The 21,231-nt window shown below is 42.5% G+C and overlaps 2 protein-coding genes across 3 annotated transcripts; one reads left to right on the top strand and one right to left on the bottom strand.

The window, feature by feature from the left end:
• Nucleotides 1-360: 360 nt before the first annotated feature.
• On the bottom strand, nucleotides 361-8,034 carry prmt8b (protein arginine methyltransferase 8b). Its single transcript, XM_058077827.2, has 10 exons — nucleotides 7,655-8,034; nucleotides 5,829-6,032; nucleotides 5,272-5,427; nucleotides 5,091-5,154; nucleotides 3,279-3,421; nucleotides 3,106-3,193; nucleotides 2,918-3,033; nucleotides 2,489-2,639; nucleotides 560-681; nucleotides 361-483 (listed from the first exon to the last, which is right to left on the bottom strand). The coding sequence occupies exons 1-10, from the start codon at nucleotides 7,721-7,723 to the stop codon at nucleotides 400-402; spliced, it is 1,197 nt and encodes a 398-aa protein (XP_057933810.2). The 5' UTR covers nucleotides 7,724-8,034; the 3' UTR covers nucleotides 361-399.
• Nucleotides 8,035-10,660: 2,626 nt separating this feature from the next.
• Nucleotides 10,661-20,922, top strand: tspan11 (tetraspanin 11). 2 transcript variants are annotated; one of them, XM_078787463.1, is made up of 9 exons: nucleotides 10,661-10,802; nucleotides 11,987-12,081; nucleotides 12,509-12,700; nucleotides 15,231-15,305; nucleotides 15,369-15,473; nucleotides 15,537-15,695; nucleotides 15,806-15,892; nucleotides 16,943-17,025; nucleotides 17,830-20,922. In XM_078787463.1, exons 2-8 carry the CDS (start codon nucleotides 11,998-12,000, stop codon nucleotides 17,018-17,020), a joined length of 780 nt encoding a protein of 259 aa, XP_078643589.1. In that variant the 5' UTR covers nucleotides 10,661-10,802; nucleotides 11,987-11,997; the 3' UTR covers nucleotides 17,021-17,025; nucleotides 17,830-20,922. The 2 variants fall into 2 exon arrangements, with proteins under 2 accessions (XP_078643589.1, XP_078643595.1); XM_078787469.1 differs by lacking the exon at nucleotides 16,943-17,025.
• The last annotated feature ends 309 nt before the right edge of the window (nucleotides 20,923-21,231 follow it).

Here is a 21,231-nt window from a genome sequence, read left to right as displayed (position 1 = left end):
CAGCGATTTATTGTTCACTATATTGGGAGGGGGCGGGGCGACTAATTAATGTTATATCATCTTCATTTTGCGATGAAATCATATTTTATAATGACGGCAGCAATATGAAGCTATTTTCATTTGCTAAACGGCACGCTGGAAAAGTGGCCTCGACTCTGCGTTGTTGTTGGGAATTTTATTCACCACTGCTCGACTTAACTTTTTACTCGTCAGCTTTCCGAAACCGAGCAAAAGGCCTTCCTGTCATGCAAGCAGTGTTACATTCATGGTTTTGTTATTGCTGACACTGAAGGCATCACGGAGGCAGGATAAGATGGCGTCCGGCGTGATGCTTGTCCTCGCCACAGGTCTCGCGGCGTGTTTGTTTGAGAGTAGTTACGCGTTGAGCCCGGCGGTCCCTTAACGCATCTTGTAGTCGTGGGAGATGGCGGCCTCGCAGAGCTGACCCTTGAAGTCCAGATCCAGGGTGAACTCCAAGTCCCGCTGCGGAGGTGCAAACGAGAAGACAAAGCATCAGCGGCGGGAGGACGCTTTTTCAGGTGCATTGACAGGTTTTTACCACATTCTTCTCATTGGGTCTGACGGCGATGCTGCCGAGTATCTCCTCGCCTTTCTTCACCGTCAAGTAGTCCTCCAAGTAGAAGACCGTCTGCTTCCAGTGCGTGCTGGCCGCGTCCGGAGCTGACATCAGGAGACCAAAGAAGAAGAGAGCTTGAGAGGACGTCACCCAGATGTTAGCTGCGGTCATCCTCAGCCTCGGGGCCCCCACGGCAGGAGCCAAACATAGAAGCTCCTCTACAGCGTATTATGTAAGCGTCAACGTGTGAACATCGGCTTACATAACGCCGCACTTCCTCTGCACGCCATGTTTGAGACACACGCGGCCCCGGCTAAAGTGTTGGCGATTTAGGCCACAACATTAGGTACACCTGCTGGTCTGTCTGGTAGAAACGTCCTCTTCTTCAGAGGCGGGGACTACACCTCAATCGGTTTGACCTTTGATATCGCTTACGTTACCTTAGCGTCATGCAGACGACGTCCACGGAGGCACCGCAGTTTGAGAAAATGGAAGAAAAAAACACGTTTTGGGGGTTTGGGTGAAAGCAGGAGGACATCAGGGCAGGTGCAGCAGCTTAAGAAAAATCAAGAAAACAACTAAGGGTGGAGTTAGGGTTCAACAACAGCTGTTCAAAGTGTGAGGCCACCAGGGGAGGTGCAGCAGCTTAAGAAAAATGAAGAACAACGTTAACTGAAAGAAGAACGGTGGTTTTGTAAAGAGACGGTGCAGCAGCTTGAGAAAAATGAAGAACGTTAATTGGCAGAAGAACAGTGGTTTTGTAAAGAGGAGACGGTGCAGCATCTTGACAAAAATGAAGAAAACCGCATTTTGTTTTTTGCGGGGTTAAAGGAGGGCTTCAAGGGAGGTTCAGCAGCTTAAAAAAATGAAGAAAACAACTGTGGGTGGTGTTAGGGTTCAACAACAGCTGTTCAAAGTGTGAGGCCATCAGAGGAGGTGCAGCAGCTTGAGAAAAATGAAGAACGTTAATTGGCAGAAGAACAGTGGTCTAGTAAAGAGGAGATGGTGCAGCAGCTTGAGAAAAATGAAGAAAACCGCATTTTGTGTTTTTTCGGGGTTAAAGGAGGGCTTCGAGGGATGTGCAGCAGCTTTAAAAAAAATGAAGAAAACAACTGAGGGTGGTGTTAGGGTTCAACAACAGCTATTCAAAGTGTGAGGCCATCAGGGGAGGTGCAGCAGCTTAAGAAAAATGAAGAACAACGTTGATTGGCAGAAGAACAGTGGACTGGTAAAGAGAAGACAATGTAGCAGCTTGACAAAAACAAAGAAAAACGCATTTTGTGTTTTTTGCAGGGTTAAAGGAGGGCTTCAAGGGAGGTGCCGCAACTTGAGAAAAACAAAGAAAAACGCATTTTGTGTTTTTTTCGGGGTTAAAGGAGGGCTTCGAGGGAGGTGCAGCAACTTGAGAAAAACAAAGAAAAACGCATTTTGTGTTTTTTTTCGGGGTTAAAGGAGGGCTTCGAGGGAGGTGCAGCAGCTTGAGAAAAACAGAAAACCGCATTTTGTGTTTTTTGCGGGGTTAAAGGAGGGCTTTGAGGGAGGTGCAGCAGCTTGAGAAAAACAAAGAAAAAACATTTTTTGTTGTGGGAAGAGGAAGAGTTTTTTTGTGGTGAAAAATAAAATATTTATTTAATATAATTTATTTAATATAATTTATTACATATTTATATAATATTTATATAATATTCATATAATATTTATTTAAAATAAAAACGTTTAAATGTCAACTATTTTTAATGCTTTGATGTATTTTTGCAGGTCAAATGTTCCGTGTCCCCCCTTGAAGGCGTCCCCCCGCCCCGCCCTTCCCCAACACCAAATGCTACGCTATGCTGTGATGCGTCCCGTTCAGCGGACGCCGCGGGCGTACCTAATGAGCCGTCTGGCGTGGCGTAGCGCCCCCCCCCTCACCTGTGGAGAAGCCCGTCTTCTTGTGACACTTGGTGAACTCGATGGTGAAGTAGGTGACCAACGCGTGCACGTAGTCGTTACGCTGGATCTGCAGGCGGAACGCCGACGTGAAGGAGAGGTCATCCGGCTTCACGGTGTAGATGTCCACTTCCTGTCACAGAAAAGAAAAGTGGGCCGTAGTCACCGCCCCCGCCATCACGCATGCACTCATGTACGTATAAGCGATGATTAGATATCGATGATGATTCTCTCGTGTGTGTGAAAGCCCACAGGTTGACTCACGGCTGGCCGAGGAGCGCCCGCTCACACGACACATGCTGAGTGGGCGTGTTCGGGATCACGGCAAGCTGTGCGCGTGTGTGTCACGCCGATATCGGTTCTGCCTTTACAGTCACATGACTAGCGCTCATTTTGGATGCTTTTTTTCACCTTCAGCAGGCAGGCGTTGGTGACCACCTGCTTGGGGTCCACCACGTCCACCAGGGGCTCCTTGATGGCCACGTTGCCAATGCAGCTCATGTCAAAGCCGTACACGTTCTCCCACCCTGTACACACACAAAGTACACACAAAGTACACTATTTGTATGAAAAAAAAACTACAAAAACGAAGAACTCACAGTGGATCTTGAAGTCCTTATACTGCCTGTCCTCGATGGCCACCACGTAAAGAGCGGCGCGGTCAGGGAACATCAAGCCTCCATGTTTCTGAGAACCACAAGAACTTCAGCACACAAAGGGTCAAAGGTCACCGCCCCCCCACCCTCGCCGTCCTCTTTTTGGCGTACCGTACCAGCCACTTGTCCCTAGCGAAGATGACGGTGTTGAGCATGGACTCGTAGAAGAGACAGTAGCCCATCCACTCGGAGATGATGATGTCCACCTTCTCCACGGGGAGCTCCACCTCCTCCACCTTGCCCTGGAAGATGGTGATGACTGCGTGCGGGAGGAGACGTAAAACTACAGGTGAGTCATTCATGTCACAATGGAAGAATGAAACCACATAAGGGGGCGTGGCTTGATGTTTGTCTTTCACGTTGCAGGACGATTCAGGCCTCTTGTCAATCAAAGTTTGGACGTGTCATGGCGTTAAAGGTCTTTTTTTTCCTGGTAAGTCAAAATGAAAAGATTCCTTGTTTGGGAAAAAACTGTTTTATGGGTACGAGGCCTGCTGGGATGATCAAGAATACTTGAAGGAATCGCACGGTTCATTTTCAGTCTATGAAATGCCCAGGGACTATTTTGTTCAATTTCATATCATTAAATGTTATGGCATATATTATGGCCATATAAATATATGATAAATTATTATTTATTTAATTTATAATTTATTTAAATTACTAATTATATATAAAAATATAAAATTATAAATTATAGATGATGATAAATTATAAATTAATTAATTAATTTATAAATAATAATAATGTAGAGAATAGATGACATCAAATATGAACAACAATGTACAGCATAAACAGTTTTTTTATTGCACAAATAATTTAAATAATTTTGAATAAATAATAATCTTGGAGGATGTTCATTCAGTTGTTTAATTTTGTAGAAAAAAAATGAGATTACAGAAATGCCACAAAACTAAAGTCATTTAAAAATGGCTTTAAGAAACACGAAAAAAATCAAGAAAAAAAAGTTGTGATCGTCAAAAATTAAATAATTATTTTTTAGATCAAGCAGTAGGAAAAAAAATATGGAATCACTCAATTCTTGATTTCTTTTATTCATTCAGCCTATCCCAGCTGTCTTCGGGCAAGAGGCGGGGTACACCCTGGACTGGTGGCCAGCCAGCCAATCACAGGGCACATATAGACAAACAACCATTCACACTCACATTCATACCTATGGACAATTTGGAATTAGCCAATTAACCTAGCATGTTTTTGGAATGTGGGAGGAAACCGGAGTACCCGGAGAAAACCCACGCATGCACGGGGAGAACATGCAATCTCCACACAGAGATGGCCGAGGGTGGAATTGAGCCCTGGTCTCCTAGCTGTGAGGTCTGCGCGCTAACCACTTGATCACCGTGCAGCCGTTGATTTCTTTTAGTGTTTCTTAAAGCCATTTTTAAATGACTTTAGTTTTGTGGCATTTCTGTCATAGTTTTATTATTATTATTATTAATTTATTTTTTTAAATTAAATTAACCAACTGAATGAACATCCTCATTTTTGCCAGGGGTTTTATTTTTTACCTTTTGCACAATAAAATCATAAAAGCAGCTATCATAGTATCATAGCATTCCGTCCCGTCATCTCCTATTCCACGTGTAACCACCAGGGGCGCCATGTCCACAGTGAATGTGTATCACTACACTATTCTCGTTCCCCTTCTATCACATATTCGTCACATTTTTGCAGCAATGGCGTTCTCTCCCTTCGAGCAAGCTGTACTAAATCAAACGACTATCGCTCCCGACGGTGTCAATGTTATTCCCGACTTCTCCTCCCATCTGTGCAGACGGCAGCTCTCAGCATCACAAGATGTCGCCGTCTTTTTGACGTATTAGGATGGATTCGCCCTCGAAGGCGTGACTCATGCGTTGACAGTAACGATAAAAATATGCAAATATTTAGTGGTTAGCGCTGCTTACCGTTGTGAAGGTGATTGGACTTGATGATCTTCTGGGAATATTCCGATATGCCGGAACATTCAATCTGCGTATGCAAGGTAAAAAGTAGCGTTGGTGTGTTGCTGTTTTAATGCATCGTGCGTCACTGTCACTGTACGCCAGGAATGCTGAGGTCACATGACCACACCGTGTCTCAACTCACCCCGTATACGTGCTTGGCGCCGGCGTTGGCGGCAAACATGGCCAAAATCCCCGTCCCGCTGCCGACGTCCAGCACGATCTTGTCCTTGAACACGTGCTTGTTGTGGTACATGGCGTTGCGGTAGGTGAGCGTGCGCACCTCGTCTTTCAGCATCTCCTGCACACGACGGGACAGACAGGAAGTTGTTTTTTTTTGTGCGGAATGTGGGTCAAAAGCCGCTGTCGGTGTCTTGAAATAGTCAGGAGCGTTTTTCCCAAATCCTAAGGGAGAAATACCGTCTTTATTACTTTGGCTAATCGGGGGCGCTCGCTTTGTGTGTGAGCTAGAGGCCTAATCTACGTGCTAAATTTGGACGCCGCTGGGAGAAAGAAAGATGTCCCGGTTTTATTTCTAACATGCACCTTTTTTCCTGTCAAAGTCATTCCTTAATTAGCTGCTAAGTTTTAATGTGTCGCTAAGGATGATTGCTAATGGAAATGTCCTCTCTTTTGCCAAAAAAAAAAAAAAAATGGCGGGAAATTGATATCTCGAGACGCCAAACTGGGATGGACGTTTACCTCATGGATGCCAAAGTGGGCGTAGGAGTCAAAGTAGTAGTCCCGCGACGTCATCTCCTCCGGGCTGATGAACCTGGCGCCCTTGCCGCGTGAGGAAGAGGCGGACAGCGAGGCCACGCGGGTCACATGGTGGGCGTTGTTGTTAGGCACTGGTTTGGGCAGCTGGGCGGACTGGGAGAAGTGGGATGTGACGGCTTGGTGACGCTAGTGAGGGGAAGAGGAGTCGCTTTCAGTTGTCTGTTCACATAATGATGTTCAAAGTGCGTCCCGGGGGCCTTTTGCGGCACACAGCAAATTTCTGTAATATTCCACGGTATATTGAAGTAATATTTGACAGCTAAATACTGCAGTAGTACTGCTGCTAGTGGCATTTATTTGTTCCGCAAGGTCTGACAAAACCCAAAGCAATTTTTGCTGTAGAAAAATAACGAATAGTGGTACCTTGGTTAACATCCGCCCTGGTTAGCACGTTTTTTGGTTTACATCCAACACGGTCATTTCAGAGGTGTGTAAATGTGACGTGGCTCCGTGATTGGCTGCGTCCGTAATCCGTAAACATAAACATCAACGTCCCATTTTCATCCATGACACTCATTTCAGGTTCAGTTATTTGACATGGGAAAATTTGCTTTGGTTAGAGTCCGTTTTGGTTTGAGTCGGACCTTCTGGAACAGATTCCAAGGCAGAACTATCAATCCAAGTCATCCGTTCCAAAAGTCAAAAATATGAACAAGGAATTGTTTTATAGACGATAATCAACGTTTTCCATGCAGATAGCAATGCTAAACAGTTATGAATAACAAATTAAATTGAATTGGATCATGTTTCTCGCAGCCATTTTGAAATTGCTAGGCACTCGCAACTTTCTTTTGGCCCCGTGGCGGGTTATTTAACAGTCGCATGGCCCCATGGCGGGTTATTTAACAGTCGCATGGCCCCATGGCGGGTTATTTAACAGTCGCATGGCCCCGTGGCGGGTTATTTAACAGTCGCATGGCCCCATGGTGGGTTATTTAACAGTCGCATGGCCCCATGGCGGGTTATTTAACAGTCACATGGCTCCGTGGCGGATTATTTAACAGTCGCATGGCGGGTTATTTCACAGTCACATGGCCCCGTGTCGGGTTATTTAACCGTCGCATGGCCCCATGGCGGGTTATTTAACAGTCGTATGGCGCTCCATTCTGTGGAATGATACTGTAAAGTGCCATCTTGTACTGTAACCCAAACACTGTATGAAAACCGAGACATGCCTAATAGTGATCGTTAGGAGGGCCACTTAATTAGGCACACCTGCGCCATCTGTCTTCATCCCAACAAGGGAATAAGAGGTGATCTGTTTCGCTTATTCTGGCTTCACTACTGTTCACCACCGGAGAGTCACGTGATTAAGAAACAGCTATGATCACATATGATGCAAGTGTACCTAATAAAGTGGCAGGCGTGCTTCCTTGAATGCAACACCACACAAAGTAGATGGCATCGTTGTTCTGGAGATTCTCTTCAACTTTCTTCCGGAAGTGTTCCTAATGTTTGGTCCCTTTTCATTGAAATGCACGTGACAAGCACAAATATATGAATTAATAATAATGACTATTTTGGATGGCATTTGTATATGCGCCTAATAATACGGAAAGTGGGCATAAAAAGACGCGCTGTTCGGTTTCAGCACCAAGGACAGCGGACGCAAGAGTTCGCGTATACTCGACATTTCCTGACCGTTTTGCCGCCTTACACAAGGGCTACGATACAATCCGTTATAACATGACGGGTGGGGGGTGGGGGGGGGGGTCATGCAGCGGGTGCAGGACACCCCAAGGTCCTACCTCGGTACCGTCCGCCTCCGCCATCTTCCGCCGTAGCAGCAAACACCGCGACGAATGCCCCAGTCCCATGAGAGGCGGCGAGATTTCCGCACCAACTCTGTGCAACTGTGCGGAGGATTCGATTCCCTATAAAAGCCGCTCACTCCGTACACGGCTTTGATGGTGTACAAAATACAGGTTCTTCAAACAAAAAAAGTTAATGCTGCCACGACAGGTAACCCACGCTGGGAGAGAGTAAGTCAGTGGGTGTGCGCGCAGGTGGGAGGTTGCGGATTCGATCCCCTCTCCCACCGTGCACATTTGAAATCCGAGAGAAAACGCTTTAAAGTCCACATGAGGAGACTCTTGTGTGGTCGTGAAGGCTCCCACGAAGTTTGTAGAGATTGTGCGCTCATGGACCTTTCACTGCCTCTCTCTCTCTCTCTCTCTCTCTCTTTTAGCCGAGGGGCGTTCAAATCTGCGGGGATAAATTGGAAATTTAAACATCCACCGTCACAATGTAGAAGGAATTCAATACAAAATCTCCATAGAAAAATATCAAATTTAAAACTATTTGCTGTTGTGCTTGTATTGTCGTTTTGGGTTAACTCTGACAAATATTTTACATTTAAGGTGTCAAAATATTACAAGCCACTTGCCGAAAGATCCAGTTCTGCTCAGCTAACAACAATAACAAACATTCTGCTATTAATTTAAAAAGATCATTATCATATTTGGAGAAGCAGATTTTTCTATGCAAATCTTGCATTGGCTCTCATTGATTGGATTCATCCATTGACTTTAATTCAGTTCTCACAATTATACTCCCACCCAGCTATCTCAACATCTGCCATGTAAACCTCCACTGTCAAGGTATAAGTACACCAGCCAATGGAATTCAATACAAAATCTCCATAGAGAAATATCACATAAAAAAAAACCTTTGTTATTGTGGATGTACAAATATTGTATATATATACACAAGGATGTCAAAGTAGTAGAAGCCGCTAAATAAACCAATTCTGCACAACAATCTACAATATCAAACACTCTGCTATTAAATGTACGTAAGTGATTATTATTATATTTGTAAATGCACATTTTAGATGCAAATCTTGCATTGGCTTGGATTTATCCGTTACTTTGCGCCCACCCAGCTGTCTCAACAGGCGCTGAAATCGGTCAGAATAAATTAGCAATTTAAACATCCATTAACACCATATTTGGTGTATAGCGTCTAATGGGATGCAATGCAAAACTCCATAGAAAAACATTGCCATTTTGTTTAGCTCAGGTGAATGAGTATGGAAATATTACGCGCTAACGATGGATCTGCGCGATCCATCGTTAGCGCTGTGCCCGAGACGGATCCATTGTTAGCGCACAAATCGATCGATTTCTGCGCTCGCGATGGATATAACAGCTTTGCGCTGGAAACTGATGCTTTGACACTGCGCTGACGATATAATGACAATCGTTGATCTGGTAATTGCATACAATGACAGGGTTAGGGTTAGGGGTTAGGGTTCACGCCCCCCCCCACCCCACCGAGAACGGTAACAAAGTGAACTGCTTGACAATTAATCAAAGATTTGAAATTTGCATTTGCAATTTTGGCTGCCATCTGTTGGCATCCAAACAAACTACACACATCCATCCCGGGCGCAATAATATACCATCGATCGTGAGCGCAGTAATCGATCGATTTGTGAGCTAACGACGGATCCATCTCCGGCGCAGCGCTATCGATCGATCGCGCAGATCCATCGTTAGTGCGTAACATATACACAAGCATGTCAAAGTATTAGAAGCCGCTAAATAAACCAAAAAACTACAATAACAAACACCCTGCTATTAAATGTAAGTGATTATTATTATATTTAGAAATGCACATTTTGGATGCAAATTTAGCATTGGCTTGGATTTATTTGTTACTTTACTTCGAACATTTCTCACAACTTTGCGCCCCCCCAGCTGTCTCAACCGGCGCTGAAATCGGTTGGAATAAATTAGCAATTTAAACATCCATTAACACCATATTTGGTGTATAACATCTAATGGGATGCAATACAAAACTCCATAGAAAAACATTGCCATTTTTTTAGCTCCATATGCAGCTCTACAAAACAATACAAACACACACACACACATGTAGTGAGCATCATTACATTTAGAAATCAATATAAGACAACATTTGTTATAGACAAGTCTTGCATGGCATCTCTGTCATCATTCTACTTTGCCCACCCAGCTGTCTCAACAGGCGAGTGTCCAACCGAGCAGATGTCAAAACTTGGCTACCGTATTGTGAATTTTAATGACACAATTTTTGGTTTCTAGATTATATTTTTCTCTATTTTTTGCTACCATTGTTGCTTCACTCCCAATAAGCGAGTGTTAAGCCCCAAGGCCGGAGAGCAGACAGCAGACTGAGCATACAAATGAGCTGGCAGTGGAGGAAACCACATTTTGTGCTTTTCTTACCAGATATGCAAATATGAGATATTGGAAACCAGATGAATACACAGAACATTAGTTCATTTAGTTGTTTTGTGTTCTTTTTGGATCTTAATTAGTTGGCGCCCTCTTGCAAGTGTTGTTTTTCTGATAGTCACAAACATTGAGTGAGTAATTTAATAGACTTACAAAATCCAACTATTGGTCTCGCCGGTATTTGCTCTTTTAACTCTTCTTCTCTTAAATGTATTGATTTTTTTCTGCACTACGGGCTGTGAAATTCTAAAAGAGGCTATGTGGTTTCCTTGTCAGCAGCTTTATTGACTTCTGTCGCCTCATTTTGACCCCGTGCACACGTTCACGGGACGCTTTCAAAGGCTCTCGGAAATGTGAAAGACGGGCAATCAAAGCAAGGTTTCACGTTGTAGATTATGACGTTTAAGGTACTCCAGACTTTTATTAAAATGTTTTGGTTTCCACACTCTTAAATGATTCAGTTATTAAATCAACGTGTGTTCGTCAATATCAGCTGAAATACTTTGAAGTTTCAAATTACAAGCTGTACCTAAAGGCATCATAAACCTCTGTCGGACAGCCCGCTAGCAACAAGCCTCTTGACTGCTGCGGTGATCCGCCCCCCCATCCCCTTTGCCCATATCCCATCAAAAATAACCACTATAGGGGTCATTTATCTTCACGTCACGTTTATTCAGTGAGTATGTTGTCCTCGATGACGCCAAACGTTGTTTTGTCGAGCTAACTGTCAGGCTATTTGTTTCAACTTTTGTGTAGCGCATCAGTGACGCAGGTGGGGAGGGTGTTTGGACTATGGACGCTTTGCTAACAACAAAACGACCGAATAGAAACAACATGAGGACAAACTTGCTGTTTTTTGGCGATTGGACCTGTTTTGGGACTGTTTTAAGCTTTTCGTTGTACCACTTGTTGGTATTAGCCAAAACATCCTGATTGATTAGTTAGCTACGTCATCGTTCCAGTTTACGTCACTTCATACAGTTTACGACAGCGTACGGTTCACTTTCACGTCGAAGTGCTTGTTTACGTCCATTCACGTCCATTTATGTTACAAAATGCTAGTTGGTGATGGGAATTCCGGCGTTTTTTAAAGAGCCGGTTCATTTAGCTCGGCTCACTAAAAAGAGCCAGTTCGTTCGGCTGTCATGTGGCTCCTCAGATTGTTTTTTTTATTTATTGCGTTTATTGTAGAATATAAATTACTAATTTAAAAAAAATAGGGTATATGAAGTGGATTTATTTAAATCCTCAATTAACAGCTACAACTATTACTCCCCCTGGTCAGTCTGGACACAGACTCCTCCATGTAACACATTCACCTTCAACAGAAAAAAAGATTAAAAAAAACTAATTGGCTCCCAACCATGCTTCATTTCAAAGAGCCGGCTCTTTGAGCAATAGCATCTTTGAGCAAATATTACCTCATTAGTCAAAGTAGTGTGTGTAATATCAATTGTTTACTACTATGATGAGCTATCTATGTACCTGTCTTCTTTTATGTACTGCAGTTGAGAATGTGTAGTACAGCAATTAGTAGATGAAGGTGTGCAGATGAATGTTTGATGTTCTCCACTGTAGGAAGTTGTTTATTTGCACAAAGTAATGATTCAGAGTTGTGAATAATTCATAAAATATCTGACGAAAACACCACAGGATGAGATGATTATGAGATGAAATTTTTTTTTTTGTATCCCCTAACAAACAGAGCTACAAATGTTCGCTTTGCGGTGACATTTGATTGGCAGCTGTCGCCTGCGGTGCGTCAACATGGCGGAAAATTGCAGTGCCTGCTGTATACGCGGCTGTGAAGTGGCAGAAGTTAGCGCTACTTTTTTTTTTAACCTTATTGTGTTTTGTCAGGAGGAAGGAAGATGTCGTCTGCGTACAAAGACGGCGAGGACTGGCTGACCGTGTGTCTCAAGTACCTGCTTTTCGTCTTCAACTCACTCTTTTGGGTAAGACATTGTCGCTCTTTGTTTTCTCCCAATTCTAGCCGATCATTTGCTTTAAACGTTTTCCCTACAAAGTGCTGCTAGAAGGCTAAAAGGATGGCGCCATGCTGGATTTAATGGACTTGGTCCATAAAGCCTCATAAATTTCCTTTAAGAGCTTGTCTCATGTTGGCACTAAACTCTTTGGGTACTTTTAAGGCATATTTAAAGTTTCATGTACACTTTGGGTGCAGTCCATGAGTCTTCTTAGCATAGGACGCTTCCTAAGGAAGGCAAAGGACACTGGCAGGAATTTCCTCTCTTGATTGTTATGCAGGAAGTCTGCCTCTGTGTTTTCCTCCTCTAGCTCGGCAGAAAAAAAATGTGCACTTCTCCATCTTTGTGGTCATAATGTATTTCCACGCTGACATAAAGTGGTCTTGTCACTGAGGTGGGAGGAGCAGGCGTTCTAGGTGTGGGCGTGTGGACGCTGGTGGAGAAGAGCGAGTTCCTGAGCCTGCTGGCCTCCAGCACCTTCACCGTCTCCGCCTACATCCTTATCTTGGCCGGGGGGCTGGTGGTGGTCACGGGCTTCCTGGGCTGCTGCGCCGTCATCCGAGAGCAGAGGAGCTGTCTGTCCACGGTAAAATGTGCGGGGTGGTTACTCCGGAGGCCTTGAAATGCTCACTATGAAATGCTGACTAATTATTAATTCTTCATTGTGAAGAAATTCAGCAGCATTAAATTTCACTTCCTGATAGAAACAGAAACGGTTAATGTTGGAATCACTCTTTTGTGTTTTTAGGCATGGCACCTTTATACCAACAATTATTTAACATTAATGATGCGTTAACGGAAGTTTCCTTAAATGGCAGCAATTTTTTGGACGCCATTTTGACCCTCGGCCCCCACCGTAGTTTGGTTGAAGCACGATAACTCTGTAGCCCACAAACTGGAACAAATATTGCTGGGAAATGGAGAAAGAAAGGAATATTTAGATTGGTAAAGTTAGCTTCAAAGCCCTGGCAGAAGGACCAAAGTTATTTGGATCTACTGTTGCCGTGTTTGACTTATCACGGATTCCATGGCCTGTGGTCTCGGGAGACCGGAGCAGTGAAGGTATTGTCTTTATTGTCATATACAGTGCTAACTTGGCATAAAAATGGCCCAACTAACCAGTACTTTTCACATTTTTACATCTCTCTGATGACATTTGCAATGAACTGCCAGCTAAATTGGAGTTTAAGCAGCCATTGACGTGATGACAATAGCGGAAGTCCAGTGTTTTGCTAGCGTTAGCCATTTAGCATGGAACTAGCTAGGGTAAAACATTACGTATATTTTAGCGATGTGATTGATACTATTTATGATGCATTGTATAAAACTACGACAGAAACAACATCAAATTAGAAGCACTAAATGAATACAGAGCCACAATTCATCTTGGTGGACTTTGTTTTTGAGACTTTTTTTGAGACGTTTTTTTCTTCGTACCACAATGACGCACATTAGCACTCAAAAGTCATCAAATCTTAAACCTTATGGGTTCCCACATAGTATCAGCATTCGGGAGCAAGTATGAGGTGAAAGAAAGAGGGAAAATATATCCAAATACATCCATACATCCCTCGGCATCGGAGAACGGTGCATGGGTGCGTTCAATGACCGTAAACAAAGTAGGAGAAATCGCAGCTTGCATGAAACATTCAAAAACTGGGGGATAGTTACAGTATTATAATAAAATAATATTTACAGTGATATAATGATGAATTTCAATGCATTTTAATGTGTTAAGAGAAATGAAATTACAGTTAGCAATGCTGAGTTAGCAATTTGGATAGTATATTAATTAATAGCATATGACATAAATATTATAATATAATATATCTGCAAACTGTATTTGTATATAACTCCGGGTAAGATTGTTGATTATTAATACTTGGGTTGTTTATATTGTTTATTTTTTTATAATGTGTATTTTGTACTTTGTACTGCTTAACTGATTCGGTACTCTTGCTGCTGTGCAATGCAAATTTCCCCACTGAGGGACGAATAAAGGCATATCTTATATATGCTACATTAATTACATGTTTTTTAATCATTGAAAAAATACAATAATAATTGAGAATGTAAAAGTGCCATGCCTATAAATACTCATTACATAATTTGTACATCTAAAGTTTGTGTATATATTGTGAGAACTGAATTGAGTTAGATCTGTTTTATAATTTACATAATAATAGAGTATATTCTAATTACTATACAAGTATATATTATATATTCATTATATATAAAGTATATTGTATTAAATCTGTCATTCTGTGGTGTGTTTATGCTCCAATTGCGAGGACAGACATTATTAGTGTTGAGGTTACACGTGAGCGACGGACACATTTACGAGGCAAAGTGTCGAACGGAACTTAAGTGTCGTCCTTATTTTATGCAGGCAGATAGCCAGCAGGTGAACCCTGGCTGCTGCAGGACTATTTATAGGATGTTGTTCATTGTAGTTGGAAAGCTCGGGCACACGGAGAAATAATATTCCTAGGTTAGGGAATCTTGTGTTGCATTCAGTCGTGCTCACTTGCTATTTATAGGCCACTTTTACCATCATGTGTAATATGTGCAGAAATGATGGCGCGTGTGTGTGTGGGCAGCAGGCGCACACACTGGTCCCGTTACCAATGGATACACAGCAGGGTTACATTGGTTTTGTGACGTGCTGCAGAAGTCAAAGCCCCGACATCTATGTTGCTGCAGGACGTCACCCACGCTTCACGACGAGCGCTTCAGGAGCTCTTTGCTCGTTTTATCAGAATGTGTGAGGTTGCGTTCAGCGGCACACGATGAATGAGACGAGTAGGCGGTTTGTTCACTTTGCAGCTTGCTTAATAACTCTGCTCGGGATTTCAAGTCTTTACTCACCATTAGAGACATGAAGTGTTTGTTTGCTTTGAGAGCTTCATCCCCCGGGATTGGGTAATTACACATGTTACTATTATTGCCTTTAGAAACCACAAGCAATGCTTCATTTGTGCCTTGAAGTTAATTATGACCCATAATGGAGCTGCTCGTCATGTCTTTCCTGTTTCCTCTTGCGCGGAGCGTCACGGGAAGAGGCCAGACCGATACAACAAGTTGAGAGTTTGAATCTCTTACTTCTTTGTCCACAGTATTTCTTCTGCCTGCTGCTGATTTTCCTAATCGAGCTGGTGGCTGGCGTGCTGGCGTATGTCTACTACCAGAGGGTGAGCGTTTAGGGCGAGCGTCCTAAAGGTGGAATTTTGATGCTTATTTTCGATTCTCGGCAGCTGAGCGAGGAGCTGAAGCAGCATCTGAAGCAGACCATGACGGACAACTACGCCCAACCAGGGAAGGAGGCCATCACGTTAGCCGTGGACAAGCTACAACAGGACGTATGTATGCATTTTTACGGATACTTTAGCGTTACAGGAAAGTCAACTTTTTGTCCTCGACAGTTCAAGTGCTGCGGTAGCGACAACCACCAAGACTGGACAACGAGCGTTTACATCACGTCAAAGCACGCCCGAGGCAGGCTGGTGCCCGACAGCTGCTGTAAGTCCATGATGCCCGACTGTGGCGTCAGGGACCACCCGTCAAACATCTACAACGTGGAGGCGAGCGTCTCATTATCATCATCATCATCATCATCATCATCATCATCACCATCATCATCAGCGGTTCTTGTTTGAGATGCTAACGCCTTGATTGACTCCTGGTGCTGCAGGGGGGCTGCATCACCAAGCTGGAGCAGTTTTTGGCCCAACACCTGTTGGTCATCGGAGCCGTGGGGGTCGGGGTGGCCTGTCTGCAGGTAGGTAGAAATATATATTTGAAAATTTAATAATACATTTAACTCATAGGCACAAAAATAAAGTAAGACAATTAATACCACGTTGATGAACAAAAACATTGTGCCATATCAGATGAACAGAATTTGTAAAGTAAAAATAGCATCCAACGTCAAACTGTTTATTTTAAAAACAAAATTAGGTCATGAGTAAAAATCAATACATAGCTAATGGAATTAGATTAGATTAGAATTCACTTCAAATAAACAAACAGCTATTCTTTCCCTTCTTTGTCTGCGAGCCTACTAAACACTCCTTTTATTATTATTATTTATTTCACATGGGAATATGTCTTTATGTGCCCCGCCCCGCTTTCAGCCTTGTTTTTAGCTATGAATGAATTTATGGATATTGTATTTGAATGCATCGTTTACTCTGTTTTTTATTTCTTTTTACTCAAAACGTGTTTGAGTACTCTGAAAAGCGCTACACAAATAAAATGTTCATTCATTCATTTTTCATTCACAAATAAAATGTATTATTATTATTTTTAATAATAATAAAATATTTATAATTTAATTTATAATAATTTATAATAATATTATTTTATTATACTTGTCTTTGAGTACTCTGAAAAGCGCTACACAAATAAAATGTTCAGTCATTTTTCATTTACAAATAAAATGTATTATTATTAATAATAATAATATTAATAACATATTTATAATAATTAATATAATTTAATTTATAATAATTTATAATAATTATTTTATTATAATTATTATTTATTGGTGTCTGGGACTGGGAGTTCAAAGTAAAAGTTGTCTTTTTTATTTATTTCGAACAATGCAACAAAAATGAGTACCTGTTGTTATTATTAGTAGTAGTAGTATTAGTAGTAGTAGTAGTAGTGAGTGAACCCATTCTGCTTACTTTGTCCATGTCTGTCCTTATACCCTCTTGTAGTTTTCCCCATATAATTAACACATTCAACTATGATGTGTGTACCACTAACCCATGTGTATACTGTGTGTGTGTATACTGTGTGTGTGTGTGTGTGTGTGTTGGCATAGCTGGCGGGTGCAGTGTTGACTGCCTGCTTTATCTATCTTCTCTATAAAGAAGAACTGGAGGACTCGGGTACATTGTGATGACGGTTAGCGGCGCTTTTCCCTCCGTTGTTGTTCATTCACCTGGCGAGTCCATGGTGGAAAATGTGACACGCATGTTTGTGTTTGTCATGTGACGCATGCGACTGCATGTGCAAACGGCGGCCTTCGCTAACGCTGCATTTGTTTTGATTTGATTTCTTCTATTCATTGTCACGCCTCCCAAAGGCTTTGCTCTTCATCTTGGGATCATCTGATCGTCTCAGTTGAACATTTTGATGAGTGTAGCTGCTGTGGTCGTAGGAGGGCACCCAAAGGGGCGGGGTTTGACTCATTGGCTGCGTTGCGTGTTGATTGGTTGTCACTTCCTGGATGTATTCCATTCTGGTCCTGTGTATTAATGTCATTTTCTCTTCTTTTTTTCCCTTCGTTTGAATTCATTCCCTGCAATGTATCCCCTGTGTTTCCCTTGGCACGCCTCCTGTGGGCTAAACATGTCCTCCGGGCTTTGTCACGGCTGCATGATGGCAGAAAAAACTGCAGATATTTGTGACGAGTCGATACAAGGCTTTTAGAAGCTGTTTGTCTTGTCAAGTCCGTCAATAACACTTTGCTGGCTGAGGAGCTTTCCTGTGGATCCGATGCTCCCATAATGACTCTGCATGGAAGAGATCTGGTAATATCCCAAGTAGTGATCGTGGACGCTTTTTCACCCCGCCGGCGCTTCAATGTGACCACTAACATCTCCCTTGTCCTCTGCACCTGGACCCCTGTTCAACTCCCCTGCTTTTTCACGCCAGTGGCGGCCGAGCATCGTCGTCATCGTCTAACGTGGCGATCCGTCTTTTCAGATCTGCGGGATGGTGCTCACCTGCTGCTTGTACAGGAGGATCAAGATGGAGCCTTACTGAGACCAGGTTTTAGCACCGCACGCCGCTGGATCCGTTTAAGCTGGTCTTGGGCCTGGTCTTCCAGGAGCAAGTCCTCATCTTTCCTCATCCTCATGCCTTTGTTTTAGCTGATTATCCCGCCTAAACGCTAACGAGAGGAGACGATGACTTCCATGACTTTCATCATATCATATCATATCATATAAATATAGAACTATTATTTATTACATTTATAGTTTTACATATTTATAATACATTATGAATTGGAATCAAAATAAAATCATATAAATATAGTAACTATGATTGTATTTTTAGCCTGAATTATATTTTATTTGATAAGGTATTATATGAATACACAGTGCGTGTGCTCTGAGTGTGTACCGCCACCTGGCGGTTGATGATGAAACTAGCATTCAGAACTAAACAGGGAAAAGTTAGTTAAGTGGAATCAAAATAATATTCAATCATATTAATATTGTAACTATTTTAACTTTGTATTTTTAGTCTGAATTATATTTAATTGATAAGGTATTATATGATATACACAGTGCGTGTGCTCTTGAGTGTGTACCGCCACCTGGTGGTAGATGATGAAACTAGCATTCAGCACCTAAACGGGGAAAAGTCTTTGTTGACTAGCTGTAGTCTGGCTTTTAAAAAAAAACACTTAAAAATGGCGGCTGCTTCCGTGTTGTCTTGTGATCAATTGCTCATCTCCAACTGTACTACAAAAACATTCAACTATTAAAGTGCATGAATTTTGTTGAAATAGCCCAAATTGTGTTTGGCCACCAGAGGGGGACAAAGCTTAGATTTGATTAGTTCTCTTTATGGCAGGCCTTTGGTAGTTTAGTGTGTAATATTTAATGCACAATAAGCATGTTGTCAAAGTTGGGGTCTCGGTCGGGACTTAGTTTCATGTCAATTACAAGCCAAAGTGCTGGTTAACTGAAGCCCCTCCTTCCGTCATGTCTCAGAACTTTGCCGTGGTCCCTTTTTCAGACCACATGCATCTCCTCATGAAGTGCTGATGTGGTTTTTGAGGGGTGGCATTGAAATGAAACTCTATACGAAGTACCTCTATGCCTTGCATATGAATTACTACAATCCTATTGTTAGGGCTGTATTGCTCCCATGTGACTTGTGCGTATTAGTCTTTGTTTTCTCCGCCCTCGGCTCTAGGGTTCTTACGACGCGGCGTGGAATGCGCCATCTCTGTCGACCTTTACAAAGGAAGGGGGTCTGGATGTTGTCCAACATTTCAGATGCTTCAGTGAAGATCCAAGAGGTTGCCAGGGTATCAAACGCGATGCAAAAAGTCTTGGTCGGCTGAGGTTTCAGGGTTCTGTGATAAGTCCAGGCCTCTTTTGTTCACAAAACATGAAAGCAGAAGTTGTGTTTGAGTCCTTTGCATGTCAGCACGCCATTACTCCGTGGATGTTGTTTCTGCGCTATGTTCTCGGCGAGTGCACCTGCATTCAATATGTGCAGCGCCTGGAGCGTAATGGGAACACTTTTACGTCCAGTGCTCGTCCGCACATCTGTGCCGAGACATCGAGGTCCAAGGTTTGTTTGGCAGAAGTTGATTAGCCGTGTCTGAAGTGATGTAAACACGTCACAGGGATTTGAACGCGAGTAAACCGTTACAGTGTCTGTTATTTTTCATGTGCCGGCAAGAAAAACACACCGTGGACTTTTATCTCGTGTTCTCTCACAGAACACCTTTAGTAGTCTTTTCACCCAGAAGCCACTGCAGCAGCGCCCTGCCCTGCCCTGCCAAGGCCCCGGGCATCCTGAAGGGCTCATTATGGGACAAAAAAAGATCTTCACTGAGGAATGCCTTGTCTCGCAAGAAGCACTCGAGCGCAGAAGTGTTAAGTGTCTGAGAGCAACCCAACAAACCTGGTGGGTTTTCATGCTTGCCAGCAAATGTAAACCTCAAACATGATGTGTAGTTTCCCACAGGACTGCAATCTAACCGTGGTGGCCATGGTTTGTAAATGTCCACTTTGCATAATTGCCAATGATTAGCAAAACAATTTGTCTGTGTTTTCCCCAAAGCAAGACCGAGCTGGTTCCTCTAAACTCAAGGGTTTCAAACAGAGTGGGGAAGAAGGTCAAAGTAAGAAGCCACAAAAGTACCACTTCCACAGGAAATGGGAGGAGAATGTCTGGTGTTTATCTCACTAAGTCATAAACTGTAAAAGCTTCCTAAAATATTGTGACAGGTCAATTACACTCAATAGGTTATTACTTAGGCCCATAAATATGTTTTTAATCGTGCAATAAATATTTTACAATAAAATAATTGTAAAAATAATATTTGCATAAATGAATAATTTGAATCGCGGCCTACACTTTGGGAATCACTGCTTTAAAGTATTAAAAAATGAAAAAAAACACATTCAAAAAACAAAAGTCACAAGTTAAATAAAAATGCAAAAAATAACAATGATAAAATAATAACAAACATAAAATAACAACGATAACAAGACAAAAAATAAGAAAAACTTAACAATGTAAACCAAAAAGCACTAGTAATTAAAACATTAAATGCCTACAAAGTGTAAATTAATATAAATTAAGTTAGAAATTCTATTGTAGTTATATTAAGTTATAAAAGTTATAAATTCATAAAAAACAAAAATAATACAATTAAAGAAAATAAAAACATTCTGTCAAAGGTCAAGGTCAAAGTAAGAAGCCGCAAACGTACCACTTCCACAGGAAATGGGAGGAGAACGTCTGGTACTCTGGTATATCTCACTAAGTACTGACACCTGGTGGCCGATATCGAGTACCACATTTGTTAGTAGAAAGGGGGTCTTATCGTGTATTTGTATGTTACACGGCGATCATGTATGAATGAATGCCCTCCCGGTCCAAACGGTCTGATCCTTCCCCAAATCAAGCTGCACCCCAAAGTTAGCAGCACCCATCCGTCCTGGTCCGTCGTCTTCTCTGGCAGACCAGGTACATTACGCCGTGTCAACAGGTAGCACCAAATCCAGATGTTGGTTTTTGGCGCCACTAACAAATGAACTATGGGAAACACTAGCAATTCTTTTAAAGGGGAGGGGGGGGGATAAAGTGGTACCCGCTTGGTTCTCAGAAGCGGTTTGAGAACTATGTGCGTGGGAGAGTCAACCCGGAGAGAAATAAATGTCAAAGTGTTTCAAGACGACTCCGTTAGATGCTGATGGTGATGGGGGGCGCTGATTGATGGCAAACAGATGGCGGCACGCGTAGTGCAGGTAGCCCGATGGTGCCCAGTTGGATCAGACTTCTTTGAACCCCCCCCAACCCCGACTTGTCTCTGTTGTGTCACAAAGTGATGGATCTCGTGTTGGCTTTCATGTGGAT

Source organism: Doryrhamphus excisus, linkage group LG2 (assembly GCF_037039965.1).
Source record: "Doryrhamphus excisus strain RoL-2023G ecotype Guam linkage group LG2, RoL_Dexc_Guam_v1.1, whole genome shotgun sequence".
NCBI lineage: Eukaryota > Metazoa > Chordata > Actinopteri > Syngnathiformes > Syngnathidae > Doryrhamphus > Doryrhamphus excisus.
This window is presented reverse-complemented; position numbering and strand designations above follow the sequence as displayed.

Coding starts and splice junctions, on each gene's coding strand:
- prmt8b (XM_058077827.2), bottom strand. CDS start 7,723: ATGGGACTGGGGCATTCGTCGCGGTGTTTGCTGCTACGGCGGAAGATG. Junction 5,428..5,828: donor CCCACTTTGGCATCCATGAG/GTAAACGTCCAT, acceptor CGTCGTGTGCAG/GAGATGCTGAAAGACGAGGT. Junction 682..2,488: donor GAAGACGGGCTTCTCCACAG/GTGAGGGGGGGG, acceptor TCCTGATGTCAG/CTCCGGACGCGGCCAGCACG.
- tspan11 (XM_078787463.1), top strand. CDS start 11,998: ATGTCGTCTGCGTACAAAGACGGCGAGGACTGGCTGACCGTGTGTCTC. Junction 12,701..15,230: donor AGAGGAGCTGTCTGTCCACG/GTAAAATGTGCG, acceptor CTTTGTCCACAG/TATTTCTTCTGCCTGCTGCT. Junction 15,306..15,368: donor CGTATGTCTACTACCAGAGG/GTGAGCGTTTAG, acceptor GATTCTCGGCAG/CTGAGCGAGGAGCTGAAGCA.